The 22,810-nt window shown below is 52.1% G+C and overlaps 1 protein-coding gene and 1 long non-coding RNA gene across 3 annotated transcripts in view; both read left to right on the forward strand.

Annotated features, from left to right (window-relative positions):
• The window catches only part of LOC137220810 (uncharacterized), a 46,220-nt gene extending 29,557 nt beyond the window's left edge, over window positions 1-16,663 (forward strand). Inside the window, exons 2-3 of the long non-coding RNA XR_010941804.1 lie at window positions 12,139-12,573; window positions 14,798-16,663. This is a non-coding gene — a long non-coding RNA (uncharacterized lncRNA). The remainder of the gene's footprint in view (window positions 1-12,138; window positions 12,574-14,797) is intronic.
• Window positions 16,664-21,844: 5,181 nt separating this feature from the next.
• The window catches only part of SLC25A48 (solute carrier family 25 member 48), a 44,329-nt gene continuing 43,363 nt past the window's right edge, over window positions 21,845-22,810 (forward strand). For both annotated transcript variants that reach the window (XM_067731813.1, XM_067731814.1), the window contains exon 1: window positions 21,845-22,611. In XM_067731813.1, the coding sequence (XP_067587914.1) occupies window positions 22,566-22,611 (46 nt within the window). In that variant the 5' untranslated portion in view covers window positions 21,845-22,565. The remainder of the gene's footprint in view (window positions 22,612-22,810) is intronic.

The following is a 22,810-nucleotide window of genomic DNA, read 5'->3' on the forward strand; positions in this document are numbered from 1 at the left end:
AGGCATGAGGCACAGGGAGGGCTGATGTCCCTCCCCGTCTAGACTGTAATCTGTCTGGGCAGAGAGCACGCTCTGCCTCCAGAGCAAGGGCTAGAAGCACAGGCTCCGGAGGCAAGGGCCTGGGCCGAGACGCTTACCACACTGACCTGGAGTGAGAATCTCCACACCTGCGCTCTGAGTCCCTGCCCCTGGGATTATGAGGGTTTTTAAAGTGCTTCCTCAGCACAGTGCCTGGTGCTACGTCCTGGCTCTACCTGGATAAGACAGTCCCCATCTCCGGGCCCGATGATGCCCTGCTGGTCACAAGCATGAGGATCCAGTGAGGATTCAGTGAGGCCAGGAAGGCCAACGCCTTATGAACTGGCAGCAGCGCCCAGGGATAGGGGCTCTGCTGGACCAAACACTTGAGCTGCAGTTTGAGTACGCTCTGGCTCGTACAGTGAGTTGGACGCATCTTCTCCGGGGCTCAGTGTGGGCCGAGATGGCTGAGGGTTTGCCACAGAAATCCCGGAACCCTGGACTTGCACAGCATTCATGGGGAGGTGGCTCTCTAAAAGTCACCTGAAATGTCTTACAGGCAAAAAGGGCATCAACCCCACAGGAAAGCCTGAGGGGCTGGCCTTAAACTCTCTATATTTATGGGTTAGGGCAAAGTCTAACATGCGTTATGAAACGAAGAAAACAACTTGTGATACATGATTTCCTTTACGTAAAATTAGTGATCGTCATCCACATCGACAGATACACACGGACACAGGCCAGCCTGAAACCACATTCACCAAACCAGAAGGGACAAAGTGTAGTGTCTGTCCCACAGCACAGACATTCTCACATCTCCTCCATGTTCTTTCCGCATCTGATTACAACCTATGATACAGATATTTAAAGACTCATATTTTTATTGAAAGAAAATCTACCTTGTCCCAAGCAAAAATATCTATAAAATCATAGCTTTGATGTGATAATTATATTTTTTCTAATATACATTAAATTAAATATATTTGCTATCAAAATAAAAACTGTTCCCCTGTGTGTCACCTGAAATCATTCTTCAATGGCAAAGTGATTAAGTACTTCGGCTTTGGAGTCTAACTGCCTAAGTTTGAATTCCAGCTCTGCCACTTAATAGTGGCCATTGATTACTCAATACATTCTTAACCTTTTTAAACTTCATTTTCTTCTCTTTACATACCCGATAAGATTATGAAGTGGAAATAATCAATGAAAAATGATCAACATGGTTCCTGGCATAGAATAACCATGCAAATAAATGTGACTATTGAAAATTGGTTCTCTTCATGCCGAAGTGTAACTAGTACTAAATTTGCCCTCCCACTGTGAACAAATAGGAAAGTGGATAAACCAGGAAACCACTATTTTAAGACAATGGAAAACAGAAAATGCAGGACAGTGATTCAGGCAAGAAAGGGAACAAAGGAGGTGAGCCCTAAAATCACCACAGCTGTCCCCCTGAAGACCCTTTTTAAAATGCAGCAGGGAGGGGATACTCATGCAGAGCACAGTGCCTCCGTCTCTCTGAGTCGGGAAGGCAGAGATGAATGTTCAAGAAAGATGAGATAACCAGAACTTGCATATGATTCCTTTTGTGTGATTTTAGGGGAAAGGCAAAAACCAAAGGGACAGATAACAGATCAGTGGTTAAATGGGGGTGAGGAGAAGGGGATGCCTTCTACCTAGTGGTACAATGAATGGTGGCCAGGAGGTACCAGGTACCACCTCACAGGATCCCAGTCTGCACCTCTGTTCCCAAGTCCACATTGAGCCGTGCCATGTTAGCATCTTGGAATCAGCCAGGTGGGAGTAGCTACACCAGGGAAATCAGCAGACACTCCCATCAGGGCTTGGTTGTGTTGTTTGTTTTTGAGAGCTGGTTTACCAGAACACTACTGGGCAAAAGGGGTTTTGGGGGGGATAACTAAACTGTTCTATGTGTTTTTTATTGAAGTATAGCTGATTTACAATGTTGTGTTAGTTTCAGGTGTACAGCAAAGTGATTCAGTTATACATACATGTATATCTTTTTGTTTTTTAGATTCTTCTTCCTTATAGGTTATTACAAAATATTGAGTATAGTTCCCCGTGCTATACAGTAGGTCCTTGTTGGTTTTCTATTTTATATATAGTAGTGTGTATATGTTAATCCCCAACTCCTAATTTATCCCTTCCCACCCTCCTTTCCCCTTTGGTAACCATAAGTTTGTTTTCTACATCTGTGGGTCTATTTCTGTTTTGTAAAAAAGTTCATTTGTATCTCTCTCTCTTTTTTTTTTTTAGATTCCACTTATAAGCAATATCACATGATACTTGTCTTTGTCTGACTTACTTAACTTAGTATGATGATCTCTTGGTCCTTCCATGTTGCTGCAAATGGCATTATTTCATTCTTTCTTATGGCTGAGTAGTACTCCATTGTATATATGTACCACATCTTCTTGATCCATTCATCTGTCGATGGACATTTAGATTAATTTCATGTCTTGCCTATTGTAAATAGTGCTGCAATGAACATTGGGATGCGTGTGTCTTTTTGAATTATAGTTTTCTCTCGATATATGTCCAGGAGTGGGATTGTAGGATCATGTGGTAACTCTATTTTTAGTTTTTTAAGAAACCTCCATACTGTTCTCCATAGTGGCTGTACCAATTTACATTCCCACCAACAGTGTAGGAGGTGAACTGTTCTATATTTTGATTAAGGTCATGATTACATGTTCGTGTGCATTTGTCAAAATTCATAGATCTGTACACTCAAAAGCGTATATTTTATTAACTAAAAAATATATATAAAACTTGAAATATTTAGAAGTTAACATAAATTTATATGAAAATGCAAAGGACCTACAGTATGTTTTTATTTTTGTATTTTAAAAATGTAAAATATTTTTTCAAATGACCAAAGCTGACAGACTCCTGTAGCTGATTTCAAGGAATATAGTAAATTTATAGCAATGGTTCACAACTGAAAGCTGTTTTCCCCCCAGGGGACATCTGGCAATGTCTGGAGACATTTTCGGTTGTCATAACTCAGGGGAAGGGGTGCTACTAGCACCCAGTGAGTAGGGGCCAGGGATGCTGTTAAATATCCTACAATGCACAGAATAGCCCTCACAGCAGAGAATCATCTGGCTCAAGACGTCAGTAGTGCCAATATTGAGAAACTCTGATCACAGTAATCAAGGCAGTGTGGTATGGATCAACAAAACAGAACAGAGAGTCCAGGATGTATGGACCCACACATCTATGACTGAGCTTTGACAAAGGTGCTGAAGTATTTCAATGGGGGAAAGGAAAATCTTTTCAACAAGTAGTGTTGGCATAATGGATAGCCGAATGGAAAAATAAATCTTGATCCCCGCCTCAAATCATGTCAATTAACTCAAAAGAATCATAGTTCAAAATATAAAAGCTAAAGCTATAGAGCTTCCAGAAGAAAACAGAAATAAATCTTCAGAATATTGGGATGGGCAAAGATTTCTTAGGATTCCAAAAGCACAAATGAAAAAAAAAAATGGATTTCATCAAATTTAAAAACTTCTGTTCCCTAGAAAGACATTGTTAAGAAAATGAAAAGGTGAGACACAGCTTGGTGGAAAATATTCACGATACATATTTCTGACAAAAGACTTGTGTCCAGCATATATAAAAGCTCTTACCACATAACAATAAGACAGACAACCTTACAAAAAAGATATTTTGAAAAGGAGTTTCCTTTTCTAGTGTGATAATGTAAGGTCACTATCGTTCATTCCTCCCATTGATTATGACTAAAGATTCTGAACAAGATACAAAAACCAACTACCTGAGAACTCTAAAAAACAGATGAAACAGGTTGTGGAGGAGAGTCAAAACTTGGACAAGTGATCCATGCAGGGGTAGTTTTACTAGGTTCCTTCTTTTTCTCTCTGTGTCTCTGTGTCTGTCTGTCTGTCTCTCTGCTTTGCCTAGAGGGCCAACTCCATGGCCACAGTATCAAAAGCAACAGTGGAAGGAAGGGGACCCTGGAAGGACAGAGAGTGTGGGGGAAATCCAGGAGGAGAGAGAGCCAGAAAAGAGGTCCCTTAACTCTTCAAACCTGCATACAAGTGTTGACCTAACCCCTGAGCTACACATGAGTGGGACAGACCCAAACCAGCACAGCCAAGCTTTGAGAACCAAAATCAGGTTTAAACCGTGTGCATAAAAACTTTTTTAAATGAGTTGTATGATTTCAGAGACCCATATTTTTAGCCTAATCACTAAATAATGTAAGTTCAGGACAGACCCAAACCACCACTACAACACAACACAGCAAAGGCTTAGAAAACTGAACTCAGATTTGAACCACTGCATACAGGAGGTAAGACAGAACGTGCAGCTTGAACCTAACAGAGTTGATTGCCTTCTAAAACAAAAACATCAACTGTCTCCAGAGGATGCTACACAGGACCCAAATCTACACAATGTAATAGTCACGATGTCCAGGACATTTCAAAATTACCCAGCATACAAAGAACCAGAAAAATGTGGCCACTTCTCAAGGGAAAAGACAAGAGATGCCAGCTTCAAGGTAACCCATGTGTTGGAATTATCAAAGACTTCAAAGAAGCTTTTATAACCATGCTCCATCAGGTTAAAAAAAAATTCAGAATGAATAAAAGGGCAGAAGTTCTCAGCAGAGAAATAAAAACTATAAAAAAGAACCAGATGGAATTATTAGAACTGAAAAATACAAAATCTGAAATTAAAAAGTTCACTGGATGATTTCAACAGCAGACTGGTGATGACCAGAGGAAAAACCTGTAAACTTGAAGAAATGAATAGAAATTACACAATCTGAGGATCAGAGAAAAAAGAAAATTAGAAAAAAAATGAGCAGAGCCCCAGGGATCTGTGGGAAAATATATATTTTAAAAATAACATATGTGTCATTGGAGTCCCAGAGGGAGAGGAGAAGTAAACTGGGAAAAAAATACTTGAAGAATATTTGGCCTAAAGCTTCTCAAATATAGTGAAAGACATAAATTGACATATTCAAGAGGCTCTACCAACTCCCAAAAGGGTAAGGATATGAAAAATAATCTCTAGTGACAGCAGGTCATAGTTGCCTGGGGATGGACCTGGAGGGAAGGAGAGATTACAGAAGTGCCAGAGGAAATTTGGGGGGGTTGATAAAAATATCTGTTAACCTGACTGTGGTAATGGCTTCTCAGGTGTGGACATAAGTGAAGACTTATCAAATTGTACACTTTGAATAGATGCAGTTTATAATACTTTAATGATAATAAAGTTGTTAAAATGGGCAAAACATTTGGACGCTTGCAAATGAAGATACATAAATTGACAACATGCACGTGAAAAGATGCTAAGTGTCGTTAGTAATTAATGCAAATTAAAACCATAATAACATACCACTATATACCCACTAGAATGGCAAAAATTTTAAAGTGATGGCAAGAATGTGAAGCAACTAGAATGTTCATACATTGCTGTTGAGAATGTAAAAATGGTACAAGCATTTTGGAAATAGTGTGGCAGTGTCTTATTTAGTTAAACATGCACTTACCATGTGATCAAGCTACGCGATCCAAGGTATTTACCTAAGAGAAATGAAGACTATGCCCACATAAAGTCCTGTACCTATTCAGAGCATCTGTATAATGGAAATGACGGAAACGCCTCTACACAGATGACTGGATAAACACACTGTTATGCCGTACAATGGTGTACTGCTCATTGATAAAAAGGAGCGAACAGTGCCACAACAGGGATGAATCTTCAAATGTGGAATAAAAAGCTTCACACAAAAGAATACGTATTGTGTGATTCCAAAATGAATCAGTAGCATCAAAAAGCAAATCAGTGGTTGCTTGGGGTTGGGAAGCAGAGAGAGGATTACCTGAAAAGAAGTACTTCTGTATATTAATTCTGGGGTTGTTACATTAGTGTATAGATTGATTGGTATTGGTGAACCATATACTTTTTAGTGTATGTAAATTAGACCTTGATAAAGTTGATGTTTTAAAAGATGACTGTATAACATGAATTGAAATTATGATAAAACTAAAGAGATCAAAACAATATGGTATTGGTACAAAGAGAGACAAAGAGAGGGACAGAGCAATAAATTCGAGAAACTGACTTGTGTTTGAAATAGTTAAGAACTTAGAATGTGGGTTTACTTTGGTATTTCAAATCAGGTTGGGGGAGAAATAAATTATTCATAAATGATGTTGAGTCAACTGACTAATCATTCAAAAGATAAAATAAAATTAGAGCCTTATCTATTACCACTTACAAAAAATCACTTCCACATGGATTCGAGAGTTAAGTCTATTAAAAGAGAAAAGTGGGCTTAAATGGCCCAGCAGCCCATGGGTCCCAGGGCAGAGAGATGGGGGAGACCCGCCTGGGCCCCGGGGGGTCTGCTGGGTCACGCTTTGCCTGGAATCCTGCACTGCGGAAGCCTGAGGTCCTGGAGACGCCCAGACCTTGTGGCTTCCCCATGGTGGGCTGGGGCTCTCCTGTCTTGAGCCCTCAGGCTAAAGTGTAACTCTGAAGTCCTCTTCTCCAGGCTGTCCTAGTGCTGAGGCTCAACTCTCCAATCTGTAAAATGGCCTAACAGTGATGCACTTTCTGACTTGGAAGTCTGTAGTGAGGACTGCATGTGGGAAGCACCCAGTGGGTGGGACACTTGGGAGGCGACCTGGGAGAGAAGCCAGGGCTGCTGGCTCCATGGGAGAAAGCAGGCATTTGGCGTAATCAGTCCTTCCACAGCCGTCTCACGTCGTGCTCACTGGTGACCAGGGAAGGACAACACAGGAGGGGCTGCTGGGATGGAGAGCAGAGATCCAGGTCTCGGCTGCATCCCCGAGGGGACTGGGGCCCCCAGGTAAGGAGACGTCCAGAAGCCCTGGGCGGCAGTCCTTGGGACTCCTCCTCACCTCCTGCCAGAGGCCCTGGGGGACTCCACAAGTCTCGGGGCACAAGTCCCTGAGCAAGCTCACTGGCCCCGTCGTGGAGAACTGATCTGATTACAGAAGATGTCCGCCTTCCGTTTGTCCCCCTGAGTCTCTGGGGGAGAGCTGGATTAAGCTGAATTAAGAGGCAGGTGATGAGCCCAGGTGTTGGGCGCTTGGGCAGGAGTCTCCATGGTAACAGAGCCATCTGGCTTTCTTGCCTGGCACCAGGCCTTGTGACTTCACGATGGAATCTTCTCTGACAGGCAGAGGGGGATTTGCTAGGGGGAAGGGGAGGTCAGGAGGAAGGCACCTGCTGAGGAGGCTCTGTCTTTTCAGCCCGACTGTGAAGATGAGACTTGATCTTGTCATGACTCGGGGCTACTGCTGACTCTGGAACGGCCTCTGGAGGCGGTGTCCCAGGGACAGGGCAAGCAGCATTGTGCGTGTGCCATTTTGCCGAGCCCCTCTGGGGACCTGGAGGCACACCTGGCCTCCTTCAATCCAGGCCTGGATGGTGAAGTGGAGCCAGGACCCAGGCGGGAAAGGCTGCGGTTCAGGAGAGCTGCTGGCCCCCGGCAGGGAGGTCCACGCTGGGCCAGCACTACCACATGGCAGGAAGGGTAAGGCCTAGGTGAGCCCAGCCCACAGAGGGGGCTGCCGTCATGGCGATGGGCCTCTCCCCACAAGCTGCTCGCCAGGTGGGGCTGAGAGAGTGCTGCCAGTCTCCATCCTTAGGCCAGATCCCTTCATCCACGCAACCAGCCATCCAGCCAACCTGCGTGAACTAGTGTCCTAGGGCTGCGGAAGCAAGTCACCACAAGCTGGGTGGCTTCACACAACGCAGATTTATCCTCTCACAGTTCTGAGGTCTAGGAGCGAAAATCAAGGTGTGGGCGGGGTTCCTTCCTCAGGGCTCAGAGGGAGCACCTGCTCCTTGCCTCTCTCCTGGCTTCTGGTGGCTGCTGGCGCTCCTTGGCATTTCTTGGCTTGTGGCAACATCTCTTCAGTCTCTGCCTCCATTGTCACGTGACATTCTCCCTGTGTCTGTGTCCAAATTTCCCTCCTCTTATAAGGACACCAGTCATTGGATTTAGGGTCCACTCTAATCCAGGATGACCTCATCTTAACTGGGTTCCATCTGCAAAGAGCCTATTTCCAAATAAGGTCTCATTCACAGGTACCAGGGGTTAGGACCTCATTTCCTGTGGGCGACACGGTTCAACCCACGATACCGTGTAAGTCACAGTGAGAAGACCACAGGCTTCAGAGCAGGGCAGACTCGGGCTCAAACCCCAGCACTGCTGCTAGTCTCTCCTGTCTCTTTGGCACAACCGAGCTGGAAAGGCAAGTCTCTCCTCACAGGCCTCTTTAGGATTCCCGGAGAGAGAGGACTGCACAGCGCAGTGCCCATGGGGTGTCTGGGGAGTGGTAGAAACTCAGCAAAGGTGGCGTGAGCGAGACACGTGGAGCTCAGAAGAGGGCCTGGTACCCACTCTCCAGGAAGTTGCAGTCAGCAGGACGGCAGGCATTTAGCAAGGGTTAAGACTTACGATGGGGACCGTGGGCTCAAGCTGCCCACGGGAGCGTGTGCCACCACGTGGCCTGTGGCGAGGGAGGGGCACTCAGGCCCAGAGTCCCCATCAAGCATCAAGAAGGCCTCGGCCAGACCACAGTAGGTCCTTCCTATTGGGAGGGTCCTCCAATAGGGGCCCAGAGGCCACACATATACCCCATGGACCCCACCATGTACTCGTGGCCCTGACAGGCAAAGGTGGAGCATGGGCTGGCTTTTCACTGACAGGTGCTCTGGGTCCCTATGTTCCCTCAGGGCCTGGGAAGTAATTCCTCGTTCTCCACCCCACCCTCCCCACAAGAAATGGCTTCTCCCTCCTGTCGACATTGAGTCTGGCAAAGACTTTGTTCCTGGCCAAGCCCAGTTCAGTACTCTTTCTTTCTTCCTCTTTCCTTCCCTCCAACCTTCCTTTCATTTCTTCCAATATCTGGTATCTACTGTACGCCAGGGCTCTTCTAGGCTCCAGGGATATGGAAGACAGATGGGCTTTGCCTTGGTGGACTTTATAAATTGTAGGATGAAAGGCATTAATCAAGTAATCATGCAGACAAATGTTTCACAGCAGAGGACTGGGTGCCTTGAATGAGAGGAATCAGGATGGGGGGAGTCAATGGTAGAGTGATGCAACCAGACCAGGGGACTACAGGAAGAGACCTTAAGCCAAGAGCTGGAGAAGTTGTCAACTAGGAAGAAGGAGAGGGGAGAGATTCCAAGCAGGAGCATTAGCAAGTGCAAAGGCCCTGTGGCAAGAGGATGCTTGGCAAGTAAGAAGCACCTAGAGAAGGTCTATGTGGCTGAACTGGACAGAGGGAAGGGCATATGAGAGGCACTGAGAGCAGACTAGACTGATCATTTGTTGGAAAAGCATAGGCTGAGTGCCTACAATGAGCCAGGAACACCAGACAAAGACCACCGCACACACGGAGCAGGCAGACCACTGACTAAGAGAAATGCTTCAGTGCAGAAGTGAAGGGCGAAGTGATCCGGAGTCACGTGGGGGAGGCAGGGGCTGGGAAGGCTCCTCTGAGCTGAGAGTCTAAGAGAGTCTTTAGAGCACAGGCTCTAAAGCGGGACCTGCTTGGTGTGACTGACGAAGGGCAAGAAGGCTGGTGTGTCCCGCGGGCACCTTGCAGGTGAGGCTTGTGGGTAAGCCGACCCTGGATGGGAGCCACCCTGGGTTGTAACGAGGACAGCCACATTTGGAAAACCCCTCTGGCCTCCAATGTAGGCAGGAGCTGGGGTGGGAGCTGGAGAGGCTGGGGGAGTTGGGTGCAGTGACAGATGGAACTCCCTTCTCTTCCCAGACGTCCCAGAAGAGCTGCGAGGCTGAGCCCAGAGTCTTGCCCTCTCAGAGCCTCCTGCAGGAGGACGACCCAGAGCCCCCGTCCCAGCAACTGCAGGCCGCCGGTTCAAGGGGCAGTGAGCCCCGCAGCAACCTTGACCTCTCCCGTGGGCCCCTGGTGGCCTTGGAGTACCTGCCCTTCTTTCGCACCTACGGGCAGCTCCTGGCTGAGGAGGAGCTGGCCCCGCGGCCCGAGGTTTGCAGGGACCGAGGAGGAGACCAGAGTATCAGAGAGGAGGACTCAGAACCACCCAGTGGCTTCTTCCCTTACTACCGCTCCAAGGAGGAGCGTTTTCCCAGCCTGGCCCTTCCTGGCAGGTGGTGTGCAGGCTCCCGTGACCCGCCCGCCAGGAGGGAGCTGCAGGCTTGCTGCTGCTGCAGGACGACAGTCAGCGGCAGGTGTTCTGTGAGTTGGGGAGGCCACAGAGGGTGCAGGGTGCAGGGTGCACTGTCCCAGGGCCCCACACCCCAGGAGGCTTGACCAGGCCCCCGAGGTCGGCTGGGGCTCCTGGAGCAGCGTGTTGTTAGATAAGGGCACAGAGCCTGGAGGCAGGCTGCCTCAATCCCAGCTCGGCCACTTGCTCAGAGAATGTGTTTTAAGCCTCATGACCCTCAGTTTCCTTATAAAAGACAGAAAGTAATAGTAGCTACTATTTGTTTAGTCCTTAGGCTCCCAGACAAATGATTCGTGTGTGTCATTTCACTTTTCCTAGTAATAGTCCGATGAGGTAGGTCTTGTTATTTATTCCCATTTTATGGAATGAGCCTTGGAGAAGTTAAGCGACTTGGCCAAAGACACTGCTAGCAAGAGCAGTCCTGGGATTTGACCCAAAGCCCGTGCCCTCCAGAGTTCCTAAAGCCACTCCAGCCCCACAAAGCCGGCAACTTGCCCTGTGACTGCAGGATGGAGGAGGTGGGATGCGTGGGTTCTAATCCCAGCTGGGAGCCCTGGGAGGGCTGAGTGACGTCACATCGCCGAGTGCTTCCCTTCTGTAGAAGGTACGGCCCTGGCTTCTTCCCCTACGCTACTGTGGAGTGGAGGCACAGGCCAGTCCTGGGAGCCTGGCTGACCATCTTGTCTCCTGCTGACCCAGGCTGGCCCGGCAGGCCCAGACCTCATCTCTGGGCTCTCTCGCTCACCGACTAGCTGCCCCACCCTGCTGGCCTCAGCAGGGCACTCCTGTGACAGCGGCTTGGATGCGCCTGTCTCCAGCGACGTCGCCTTCGGGGGCCAGGCCCTGTGTGCTCCAGGATTCGTGCCTTACTACAGAAGCCCTGAGGAGTGTCTGCGCACGAGCCCTGGGCCTCCCGCCTGTCCACTTTGGGGCCAGGAGTCCACAGGGAAGCTGCCCGGGCCTGGTGCAGCCTCACTGCGCCGGAACAGGTGCTGGGGGCGGCAGGGACGACCGAAGAACAGCCCCCAGCACCTGATGATTAGCACACAGGCTGTGAAATGGCTGGCGGTGAGGTTACCAGAGCTCAGTTCGCCCTGGACCTGGAGCTGGCCTGGGACTGCAGCCTTCAGGCCTTCATTTTCCCCCCGGCGGGAGGACTCCAAGCCCCGGCAGGCTCCCCTGTTGGGCTGGAAAGAAGACCCTGCACCCTGCTAGCCAGTGGCTCTACCCTGGGGTGTGACTCAGCAGAGGGGAGACCTCAGCCTGTACCCTACGTTCAGCCCCACCCCCGGGAAGTGACCCTCCCACCCCAGCTGCTTCCACTCAGCTATCCTAGCTGGGAAACCTGCCCAGTGGAGAGCAGCTGCCCCAAAAGTGCCTCCACTAAGCAGAAGGGGCAGGGCTGGCTGGACACCTGGGAGGCGCAGAGACCAGAGACGAGTTTGTAAATAAATCATTTGACTACAAGGGTTGGCGTTGGTGCACTAATTTGATGCTTTGAAGTAATACCTGTGGCTTCCGTGTATTGAGCATTTACTATGGACTAGGCACCTCACAGAGACCGTCTCCATAATCCTTAGGGGCATACGCTTGTGTCATCGCCATTCTACAGTTGAAAAAACAGGCTCAGAGAGGTTAAGTAACATGCCCGAGCTCACACAGCTCACCAACAGAGGAGCTGGGAGTCACACCCAGGTCTGTCTGACCGGGGGTGGGGTGGGGGGGCTGAGTGCTTGAGCACTTCCCCACATGCCCCTCCTCCGTGAGTCTTTACACGGCAAGGACAGAGCCAGCTGCTGCCTGCCAGGCTCCCTTGGACCCACCCCCAGCTCTCCTTTCCTCACTGCCCCTCTGCCTTTCCTTCCCCAGCTTCCTCCTCTTTGGAGCAGCAGGCAGGACACAGCGACACAGCACACATCTACCGAGGCCCTGCCTTCTTGGACTTCGCGGATGTGCTGTCTGGTGCCCCAACTCCAGGTTCCCCCCACGCACCACAGCAGAGGGCCCTGAGGCTGAAGCAGATGGGATGAGGACACATGGGTGTGTCCGCCCACCCCACCCACTCCTGGGACTGAGCACACGGACGTCAGCTTCTGTTTGACGCTGTCCTTGAGTGCCCAGTCATACACGTCATGTCCCACCTTCACAGCCAGTCTGTCCCGCGGCGCTGATTCCATGACCCACACGCCCCTGATGGCTGATTCCTGTTCCTACACCAGGGCAATGCCTGCACCTCCTCCCCACTCTTCCTGAGGATGAGGAAGTTGAGGAGGAGGGGAAATAAATCAGTCGGTCACACTTCAGGTACGTGGAAGAATTTCTTCTAAAAAAATCCACTTTTTGATATTTCCTGCGACTTCCCTTTGGGCTGGGGGACTCGGGGTTGGGAGTATGATGGACGAAATCTAGGTGCCCTTGCTGGAAGACTCCTTGGCTTTGCTCTTGGAGTGGGGGAATTGGCCTGGTCCCTTGTGTGTTCCTCAGGGCCGAGTCTGGGCTGGGTCTGTGCTGGCTGGCATCCTTGAGCCCTCACTGCCCTCAAACAGTTGGGAGGTGTCTGGGTGTGAGTTAGAAACCAGGGCGGGGTGCCACTCTTTCTTCGTGTTCTCCGAGCTGGGTCCCAGGTACAGCTCCCTCAGTCCGTGTGTGGGGCTGGTAGAGAGCACAGGTAGGGCTGGGAGCCCTGCAGCCAAGTGCCAGGGCTGAAGAGACCCTGGAGCTTTTCAAGACTGAGAGCTCTCTTGAGGGAGTGGTTTGCAGGAAGGATCTGGGGCAGAGAGGTCCTGGGTAAGCGGATGGGCTTCTCTGCAAGAGCAATTTGCTCCTCATCCATTCAGCTGGCACTGGCCAGGAGCTGCTCTGTGCCGACTCAGACATGAGCACACGTGAGGACGCAGAGGCCGGAACAATGGTGAGAGTTAACTTCTGTTGAGTGTTTACTGTGCACCAACCACAGTGCTGAGCACTGTACATGATTTAACGCACTGATTTTGACTTTGGTTAGGTACAGTTAGCAGCCCCATTTTACAGAGGAGGATGTCCAGGCACAGGGAGATTAAACGGCCAACCAAAGAATACAGAGATGGAAAGCTTTAGAGCTAGGATCTAAACACTATCTAGCTCTGGAGTCCATGCTCTTCACTGTTATGCTTGTATTAGATGTCTATTTCCTTGTAATAAATTATCTCAAAACTTGGGGGCTTAACATAACAATGAACACAATTTCTCACAGCATTAAGGTTCAGGAATCTGGGAGCAGCTTGGCTGGGTGATTGTGGCTTGAGATCGCTCGTGAAGCTGCAGTTAAGGTGTTGGCCAGGGCTGCACTCATCTGAAGGCTTGACTGGGCCTGGAGGATCTGCTTCCTCCCTCACATGGCTGGCAAATCGGTGCCGGTTCCTGGCAGGAGGCCTCAGCTCCTCACCTCGTGGGCCCCTCCACAAGGCTGCTTGAGCAGCCGTGCAACATGGTAACTGGCTTCCCCAGAGCAAGTGATCCCAGAGACCAAGACAGAAGCTGTAATGCCTATTAACAGCTGAGCCTCAGAAGTCACCTATTTCTACCTCTGCCGTATTCTGTTGGCCACACAGGTGAGCTCTAATTCAGTATAGAAAGAGACACCACAAGGGCATGAATGGTGAGAAGCATTGGGGACCATCCTGGAAGATGGGCTACCATATGCTCTAATATAAGGTATAGTGCCAAATTCTGGGGATTCGTGGGGAGAGAGGGCTCATTCACCAAAGCAGGCCCTGGAGTCGGGGTGCGGCATCAGAGGGAAGTGGCATTAACACTGTTCTTGGGAGGGATGTGCTAAGATAACAGGGCTGTATCCCCAGAACCCAGCATTATGCCTAGTTCACGGGAGATACTCAAGCGTTCATGGTTGGATGAATGGATGAGGCATCAATAAGGGCAGAAAAGGGGGCACATTCTGGTTTTATGGGGCCTAAACTTAGGGGAGGAGTGGAGGAAGGGGGATGGAAGCCTCCTTGGTCATTCTGAGGCAACTTCAGAGGCTGCATGCAAGAGGAAAAAGGTGGAGCTCCTCAGGAGAAGGTGGAGAGGGGGCTGGAAGAAGTGACAGGCAGGGGCAGAGCCAGAGCTCGGCTGCTCTGCTGGGAGACCCGGCTGCAGCAGAACCGTGTAAGGCATGAGGCAGTGGGCAATCTCCCTTCTGCACGCCCCTCCCCAAGTGGACTGGTACCTCATTTAAGGCTGGTTCTCCTCAGCCTTCTCCCTGGCTACAGATTTGTCACTTAGGAAATCTCTACTTTGGAGAAAATTGAATCCACATGGTTTTGAGATTTTGTTCTTTTAAGTTTTTGCTTTGTACTTGCATCAAAAATGAGATGTCCTTGGAGTCCTTTAAATCACCCCTCTCTAAACAGGAAGTTCCTCTTTGCCATGTTCATACTGACCCTGGAGCAGAGAGCAGTGGTTTGGGGTGGGTTCCAAGCTGAGAGTTTTGTCACCCCATCTCTTTCTTTGAGGTGTGGGGTCTTAAGTCTGGCCTTTCTTTTAATAGATGGAGAAACTGAGGTCGGGAAGGAAGAGTGCATCCAGAGACGCAGAGCAAGTGGGAGGACCTGTGCCATCTCTGCGGACGGAACGTGTTGCTGGTTCTCGTGCCCACGCCCCACCCTCACCCAGAGGCTGATGAGTGTGCTGTGCGTGTGCTGGGTGAGGGGAGCGAAGGGACACCACAGCCCTTCTGAGAGGCTGGACCAGCACAGGCCTCAGCCTCCCCAGGCAAGCCCGCCAGGTTCCCACAGAAAGCAAGGCTGGTGTGCAAGGAGCCCAGGCCTGCCTCGGGGTGGGCCAGGGAGGTCTGTCCAGGTGAGATGCAGCTAGCCCCCAGATGGGTCCTCCGTCCACTCACAGGAGGACTGCGGACCGCCGATAGACAGCAGATGCCACCGCCCACAGAGGCACCTGGCCATCCAGGGCCCTGGAGCTCAGACTCCAAGCCTTCAGCCTCCTCTCCCACAGCAGGCGAGCTCTTTTGGCTCCCGTGCTCTCTCCTGCCTGGGGTCACTCCGCTCTGCCCTCTGCCTGTGATGTGATGGATGCCCTCTCTACTGCCTCCGCAGGCCAAAATCCAGATCGTCTTTTTAGGACCAGCTCCTTCCTGAGACTTCAGAGTCTGGCTCCTTTTCTTTTTAGCTCAGGCATGAGAGGAGGTTGCCTGGTCTCCCTCAGAGTTCTGCCCCTGAAGTTTGAGCCGGCTGGTGGAGGAGACTCGCTACACAGCGGCAGAGATGGGGCCGCCATTCCCAACACAGACTCCTCTCTCACCATCCGAGTCACCAGCTCTCTGCACCCCAGGCAGTTCAGCACACAGCAGTGCTCAGCAGGGGCCGCCGGATGTGACCTCAAGAGCTGCAGTGGAGTCCCCCGGCCATCGCCCACCTCACGCCCCTCTTCTCCTGCGGAAATCCCTCAATCCCAGATTTCCTGGTCCCCGACTTGCCCGGCCTCCGCTTGTCCTCAGCACAAGCCCGCTTATGCCCATCAGCTGAGAAGGAAAGGGCAGGCTTGCCTTGTTCTCAGATGTGCACAGAGCCGTCTCAGCCCACCGGACCCTGGCAGGGAGGCAAGGACTGAGGGCAGCCCGGGGCGCTCCCCTTGATTCCTGAGACATCTGCTCCAGCAACTCTAAGAATGTGAGCGTAGTTGGCAAAGGTTAATACCATCTCCCTGATGGTGGAGAAGCTGAGTCAGAGAAGTTAGGACATTTATGCACAGGGACCAGGGCAGGGAGGGGGCAGGGCTTTGGGGAAAGTCACCTCCACTTTCTGAGGCTTGACCAGGAGGCAGCACCTCGGTTATGCGCTGGGTCCTGGAGTCAAACAAAAGGTGTGAAGCCTTAATCCTCCACTCACGGAGGTTTTGTGTGGTTTTGGAGAAATTGCTTAACTAATCTGAACTTCATTCTTCTCACCTGCAAAGTGGGGAATTGCCTCACAGAATTTGATGAGCTAGTGTAGGAGGAACATATAGCACTGGCCCAGCTTGGAGCCCTGAGGTGGAAAAGAACCTGGTAAATCTGAGGCCTGGATGAGTCAAGGCAGGTGAAGAGATGGAGGTGTCACCTGTCCTTACTGGGGCCTCTCCCTCCAAGTACAGAGTCAGCTCCCAGGAAGCCTCAGATGGGTCCACATCAAGCCCCTCAGAGGTCCGCTCTGGCACCCTCAGACTCCTCCTGAGCCTCCCGTGTCAGCGCATCTTCCGTTGCCCAAGTGTATACTGGCTCTGACTCTGCCAGCCCAGTGCCAGGGAAACTGGGCCAGGAACCTCTCCCCCTACTGCAGCCAAGCCTGTCCTTTCCTCCTGGGAGTTCCAAGTGCTGTGCAGCAGCGCCCTCTGCTGACAGATCTTAAGAAGACGCCCACAGCCGGCATCTCCATGGCCCAGAATTTTAGACTTCTCTGGACACTGAGGAGGCCCGTCTCTACTCTACAAAAAGCAGAGGGGAAATTGAGCCCTGGACTTGCCCAAGGTGCCCAGTGAGCAGCAGCACCAGAAGCAGAGCCCAGGCAGCCCAGCCTCCCAGCCTCCCAGCCTCCCAGCAGCTGCTTTGCCCCCTCACTTCACAGCCACTCGCCTCTGTTACTTGACTTGGAGCATCAAATTGAAGGGGCACTGGACCAAATACAGAACATGCTCTGAACAGACTCTGTCAAAGAACTGTCAGTAAAAGAAGGAATCCTGCCCCAAATGAGAAACTCCAGTGGCACCTTCAAAATCACTCATCAGAGTCAGGGAAGGGACCCCAGAGCTCCCATTGTCTGAGGCCAGCACAGGAGTGATGCAGCAGGTACAAACACCCAAAGAAGAAAGACAAGACATGCATGTGTCCCACTTCATTCATTCGTTCGCACTCAATCATTAGTCATTACCGTTCATCTGCTCTGCAGCAGAGGCTTAGAATGCAGCAGCAGTGGACAAGGCGGACAGCGCCTACCCTCCTGGGCCTCCCAGGCATTGCACAAAGACTGACCAACACGGTGAGGGCTGGAAGGAGAAGCAGGGAGCCTCGAGAGGGGCAATGAGAGAGCCCTCTCTGCAGAGGATGTTTCAGCTTAGTCCTGAGGGAGGTAGAGCTGGCCTTGAGGATGGCAAGAGGAGGGAGCTGCAAGCAGAGGGAGCGATGAGTGCAAAGGCCCTGAGCTGGAAAAGCATCTGGAACTTTTGAGGGCCTGCAAGGAGCCGGGCTTCTGTGACATGCCAAGAAAGACCCTGGTCTCTTCTGCTCTGCCTTGTATCTAGACTCCTTCTTTGACTGCCAGCAGTCAGCAGGCCCTTCAGACTTGGTCTCCATGGCCTCCCCTTTTAAGGCCCGCTGAGCAGTGATGTCCACCGGGCCTCTGCCAGGCTCTGCAGGTCCAGAGGAGAATAAGGCAGTGCCCTCTTCTCAGTGTGTCCACAGTCCTGATGGGAAGGCAGACTATAATCCGTAGAGCGTGACGGCAGTGCTATGCATATGCCTGGAATGTTCTGGAAATACAGTTGAAAGATAGCAGATCCAGCATGGAGTGGGCCGTGCTTCAAGGAAGGCCTATCAGGAGAAGCTGAGCTGAGTTTCAAAGGAGTAAGGTGTGAGGGTTAGCTAGAGAAGAAGTGGGGAAAAGGGCGTTCCCGGCAAGGGAACATGTGGGCGGGCACACATGTGAAAAGCATGTGGGGCGTGCAGCACATACTACGCAGCTGGGGCTTTGGCCCGAGGGGAGGGCTGGGGTGGTAGGAGGTGAGAAGTGGAAAGGCAGCCGGACCCAGGCCCACAGACCCTCACATGCCAAGCTAAGGAAGTGGAACTAGACTCAAGGCCGTGGGGAGTCATTGGAGGTCTGTCAGCCGGAGAGCAGGAACAGATTCAAGGTCTCAGAAGCTCACTGTGGCAGCTGCTGGAGGGACAGAGGATCGGGGCAGAGGGACCCAGGGGCTCTGTCCACCATGATCCAGACAGGCAGAGGCACAGGGCTGGGCTGAGCCACATTGGGAGACGTCAGAGAGGGATGGATGTTGGGGCCAGGGAGGAGATGGACCCTGGACTTCACAGCTGATGGAATGAGGCCTTGGGGGAGAGAGCTGAATCGAGGGTGATGCCCAGCGTCTGGTTTGGGTGGCCAGCTGGGTGGGGCACTGGAGGGATAGTTAGAGAGTTAGTTAAACAGAGAGTCCATAAAAGGATGTGCTGAGTTAGAGATGACATGGGGCCATCTACTCCTCAAGTAGAGGAGTTGAGGAGAGGAGAGACAGGTAGGAGATGAGGTGTCGAGGTTGTGATCTGAGAGGTGATGGGTGTGGCTGGGAGAGGGTCCAGGTGAGGGCCCTGAGAGTCCCCAAACAGAACGAGGGGCAGGAAGTGAGTACTGCAGACAGAGAGAAGGAGGGAGAGCGCAGTAGTCAGGGAGAAAGGCCGCCCCACCGGGTGAGGGCAAGCTTCCAGAAGACAGAGGAGAGCAGGGAGCAGGGCCGGGTCTCTGCCGTGGGGTGTCAGTTGGGAGCACCTGGCCCAGGTGTAGCAGGTGGGGGACCTGGGCTTGGCCAAGGAGGTGGAGCCATGAGGCTGGAGAGACTCAGGGTGCAGCCAGGAGGCTGCAGGCCGGGAGTCGGGGGCCGGGGGGAGTGGGGGGCCTTCCCTGACTGCTGACTGACACTTGACTCCCCTCAGTGCTCTCACAGCCGCCCCCATGTGGCATCTCAGGCAAACGGTCCCCTCTCTGCCAGAGCCCTTCCCAAGAGCAGAGACTGACACAGAGTAGGTGCTTGGGAAACTCTTTACCTGAAAGGGCAAATGAGAAATGGGAAATGCGCCACTCATCATCAAAGACTGTCAGCATCGCCCATCTGCCGATCCCCACTGCGGTGGAGGATGCTCTGGGGGTTATCTTTGGGGAAGGAGCTGAAGGAGAAAGGAAATTGGGTTTCCTTCTGACCCTAGCAACCGAGGGAGTTGATCTCCTGTGCCTCAGTTGCTTTACCTGCTCTCTCCCAAGGGCGGAATACAAGTGTGCATGGCAGCACTACAAATGCTGCTCCAAAGCGGGGAAGCCAGGCACACGTAGCGGCTCAGAGCCCTCCCCAGAGCCAGCGTTCTGCTGGGTCTAGGATCCTCTGGCCAGGCCGTTGGCTGCCACGAGACCAGACCTGGGTCCTCCCCCTACCTCCCTTGTAGGTGTGCCTGCTGGGCAGATCTGTGGCCCACATTTGGGAACGGAGCACAGAGGTGCCTTCTGGAAAGGAGCCCACACCCTCCGCTCTGCTGCAGCTCATTAGCAGTTCAAGCAGCCGCTTTCTGGGCCCGGGAGGCTGTCCCAGGGCTCCGGAGCCTCTGCCTGCCAACTCAAGGCTTTCTTACTTGGTGCCAACACAGGACTGAGGGAACGACAGTCCGCCTGGCACCCTCTAGGTGGTCCTCCAAAAGAGCAGGCAGGCCTTGGTGAACTGGCAGACTCTCCACCTGTGGACTGGCTTCAAGGTGAGTTCACACAATGACCACTCTCTGGAGACCTTTCATTTCTCATAACTGTCCTGGCACACGTCCCAAGCATGGCAGGGCACAGCATGGTGAGGGGGGAGAGGTGCTACTGGTAGCCCCACTCCTCTCAGCCCTTTTCGGATCAAGCCTCAGTGGCAAACTTTGTCTTGCTTTGGAAGAGGGAGCCCTGGGCAGCTTCCACACCATGATGGTCTTGATGATGTGACATAAATGTGCCAGTGGGAGAGGCCCCTTCCTTCAGACATTACCCCTCACCATTTTTTGCAATCCCAGGTGCTAAGGCTGGGCCCCTGCTGGAAACTAGCAGGACACTGAGGTACACCAGTCCTCCTCCTTCTTGGAGGGAGGCCAGGGAGCTCTCACTGGACCAAAGGCACCTCCACGTAGCCAGGTCACATTTCCCAGCAAGCATGGACCTCCAGCTGGGACCTGGCTGGGTGCAGGGCTGCCTACAGAGAGGAAGTCTGAGAGAGAGGTGACCGCCCCTCTGCCTTCCTTCCGGGCTGGCTCAGGCTGAGCCTGGGCCTGGAGGGAGCTGGGCCCCTGCGGAGTCAGACCCTGGCCTTCCAGGTCTTGCCTGCTCTGGGGCCAGGGCCTAGGATGTGGCTGGAATGTCAATAAGCATCACTGCCTGGGGGTGAGACAGGGAAGAGAGAGGCCGTAGCTGATGGGGGTCAGCACAGGCTCAGGGAGACATGGGCACACCGTGAAGCACCATTTCAGGACAAGGGGGGGGATAGGAAAGTGGAGGGCGGGCTGAGAAGTGTGTGGAGAGAGGTCCAGAGCAAGGCTGTCCCTAGAATTCCTCCACCAGCTCACAGCTGGGGGGCATGAGACCCCCTGACTGGTTAGGGTTTCGTGAAACCTCCCTGAGTCTCCTACGAGCCGCCTCGTCTCTATTTTACAGGTGTACACAGTTAGGGTTCTACCAGAGAAACAGAAGCAGAGGGAGATTCTATGTTACATAATTGTAGGGTCCGGCTGGGCAAGTGTGACATCTGGAGGGCAGGCTGGCAGGCTGGAAATGCTCATCCCACAGGTGGCATTTCTTTCTCAGGGAAACGTCCATTTTGCTCTAAAGGCTTTCGGCTGACTGGACGAAGTTGACCCAGATTATCAAGGATGAGCTCCCAGACTTAAAATCAGTTGGTCGTCACCTCCACAGCATCCCTTCCCGGCAACACCTGGATGAGCGTTTGATCAAATCACTGGGTAGTGTCACGCAGCCAAGTTGACACATAAAAGTGACCATCGCCGGGATGACCCCCAGTGCCTGCTCACAGCTGATGTGAGGGGGAGTGAGGAAGTATGACTTGGCACAGACTCTGGCTTGAAAACGTCCTCAGGGCAAGGCAGCTCTGGCTCCCTGTGCTTGTCTGGGGCGTGCGGGGAGTGCGTTTGCAGGCTGGTCAGAAGTGTTCGAGCCAAGGAGGCTGAGCTGGGTTTGGGTCTGCTTGTCTGCAGGGGGTGGGGACTGGCTCAGAGAGCCCTGGGGGCTTTGTGGGTGGGGCATCAGCGGCTTCAGGGAGCTTCAAGGCAGGCACTTCCAGAGGCACAGCGTGCTGCCTGGCCACCCAGACCTCACGCCCAGGCAGCTCTCAGAGGAAATTTCCAGGCTAGCCTCATCCCTCCTGAAAGCCTGGCCAGGGGCAGGCTGAGAGTTTTCAGGGCTCTGGAAATTCCCACCTGGCCCGGGGTGCTCTCAGCAGGCGGCTGTGTGCCCTCAGCCGGGGGTGCTGCAGGACCTTCAAGTCTGGGTGGGGTCTCCCCTGGGCTCTCCACCGTGGCAGCTGGATCTCCTGGGAAAAAGCTCAAATCTGTCCTCACACAGCTAAACCTACAACTCAGGTGCGACAAGTTTCGTCTCCTAATCTGGACCAGTTTTCTAAAAGATTAAAATCTATGTGTCATACAATCATTTCCCTAGGAATGAGGATAATAATAACACCCATCTCACAGGGCTGCTGTGAGGGGTAAGCCCAGGTACAGTGAAGGGGGCCCGATGTCAGTGCCCAGGAAATGTTGAACATTATTAAGAGCGAGTACTTACTTAGCGCTGATTTGGAGACTGCCCCTGGGCTAGGTGCTTTCCACACATTATTTCAGTAATTCAGGAATAGATAGGGTTTTGAAACCTGGGGGCTAGAGAAAGGTGTGGAGTGCAGGCGGAAGAAGAGCCCCTGACCACTAAAGTTGTTATGGAAGATTGTGTGTCCTTTGTATTTTATAGAGAAACTGTCCATGGCTTTCAATCAGCTCAAAGAATTGAGAACTTCTGGTTTAGTTGATAGTTGGACATTCAATTATAATTATTTCAGCTCTGTTTTCGCTAAAAAGAGGATGTGTCCACCCAGCTAAATAATCCTATCACAGAGAGACCTTGGTGTTTGTAATCAAATACTTCTGGACTTCGGATAAAGCCTTCCTCTGTACCTCTTGTCATGAACTTTGAGAAATGTTCCTGAAATCATTTCCAGTGTCTCGGAGGAGATGTGAAGAACTACCATAACTACCGGTGGACACTCCCTCGCCTGGCCCGCGCGCTGCGCCTTTAAGGTCTACTGGGGGCGTGATGTCAGCTGCCCGCGGGCACTTGGAGCGCGAGCCCGGCGGCCCGCGCGCTTCGGGGATTCCGAGCCATTCCGAACCCGTTGTGGAGAAGGACCTGCCTGCCGGTAGCTCCGCGTCCCTGACTTCGCCCGTCCGGCGCGCTCGCCCGTGGGCCATGACCAGCAGACCCTGAACGGGCACCGACCCGGCTCCGGGAACGCGAGGCTCCGCGGCGCCGGCCATGGGCAACTTCCAGCTGGAAGACTTTGTGGCGGGCTGGATCGGAGGTGAGCGCATCCCCGGATGGGAGGGACCCCCAGAGGTGAGTGCGCTGACGGGACAGCCCGGCCCGAGAGGAAGAGAGCGAGTCAGCCGGGAATTGCGCAGGCGGAGTTTCCACGCCGTGCCGGGTCAGGGAGCTCCGCGCCCAGGCGCTGCCCACACGCGCCCTGGGTGCTCGCTGCCCGCCGCCCGGCTGGTCTTGCC

Source organism: Pseudorca crassidens, chromosome 3 (genome assembly GCF_039906515.1).
Source record: "Pseudorca crassidens isolate mPseCra1 chromosome 3, mPseCra1.hap1, whole genome shotgun sequence".
Taxonomy (NCBI): Eukaryota; Metazoa; Chordata; class Mammalia; order Artiodactyla; family Delphinidae; genus Pseudorca; species Pseudorca crassidens.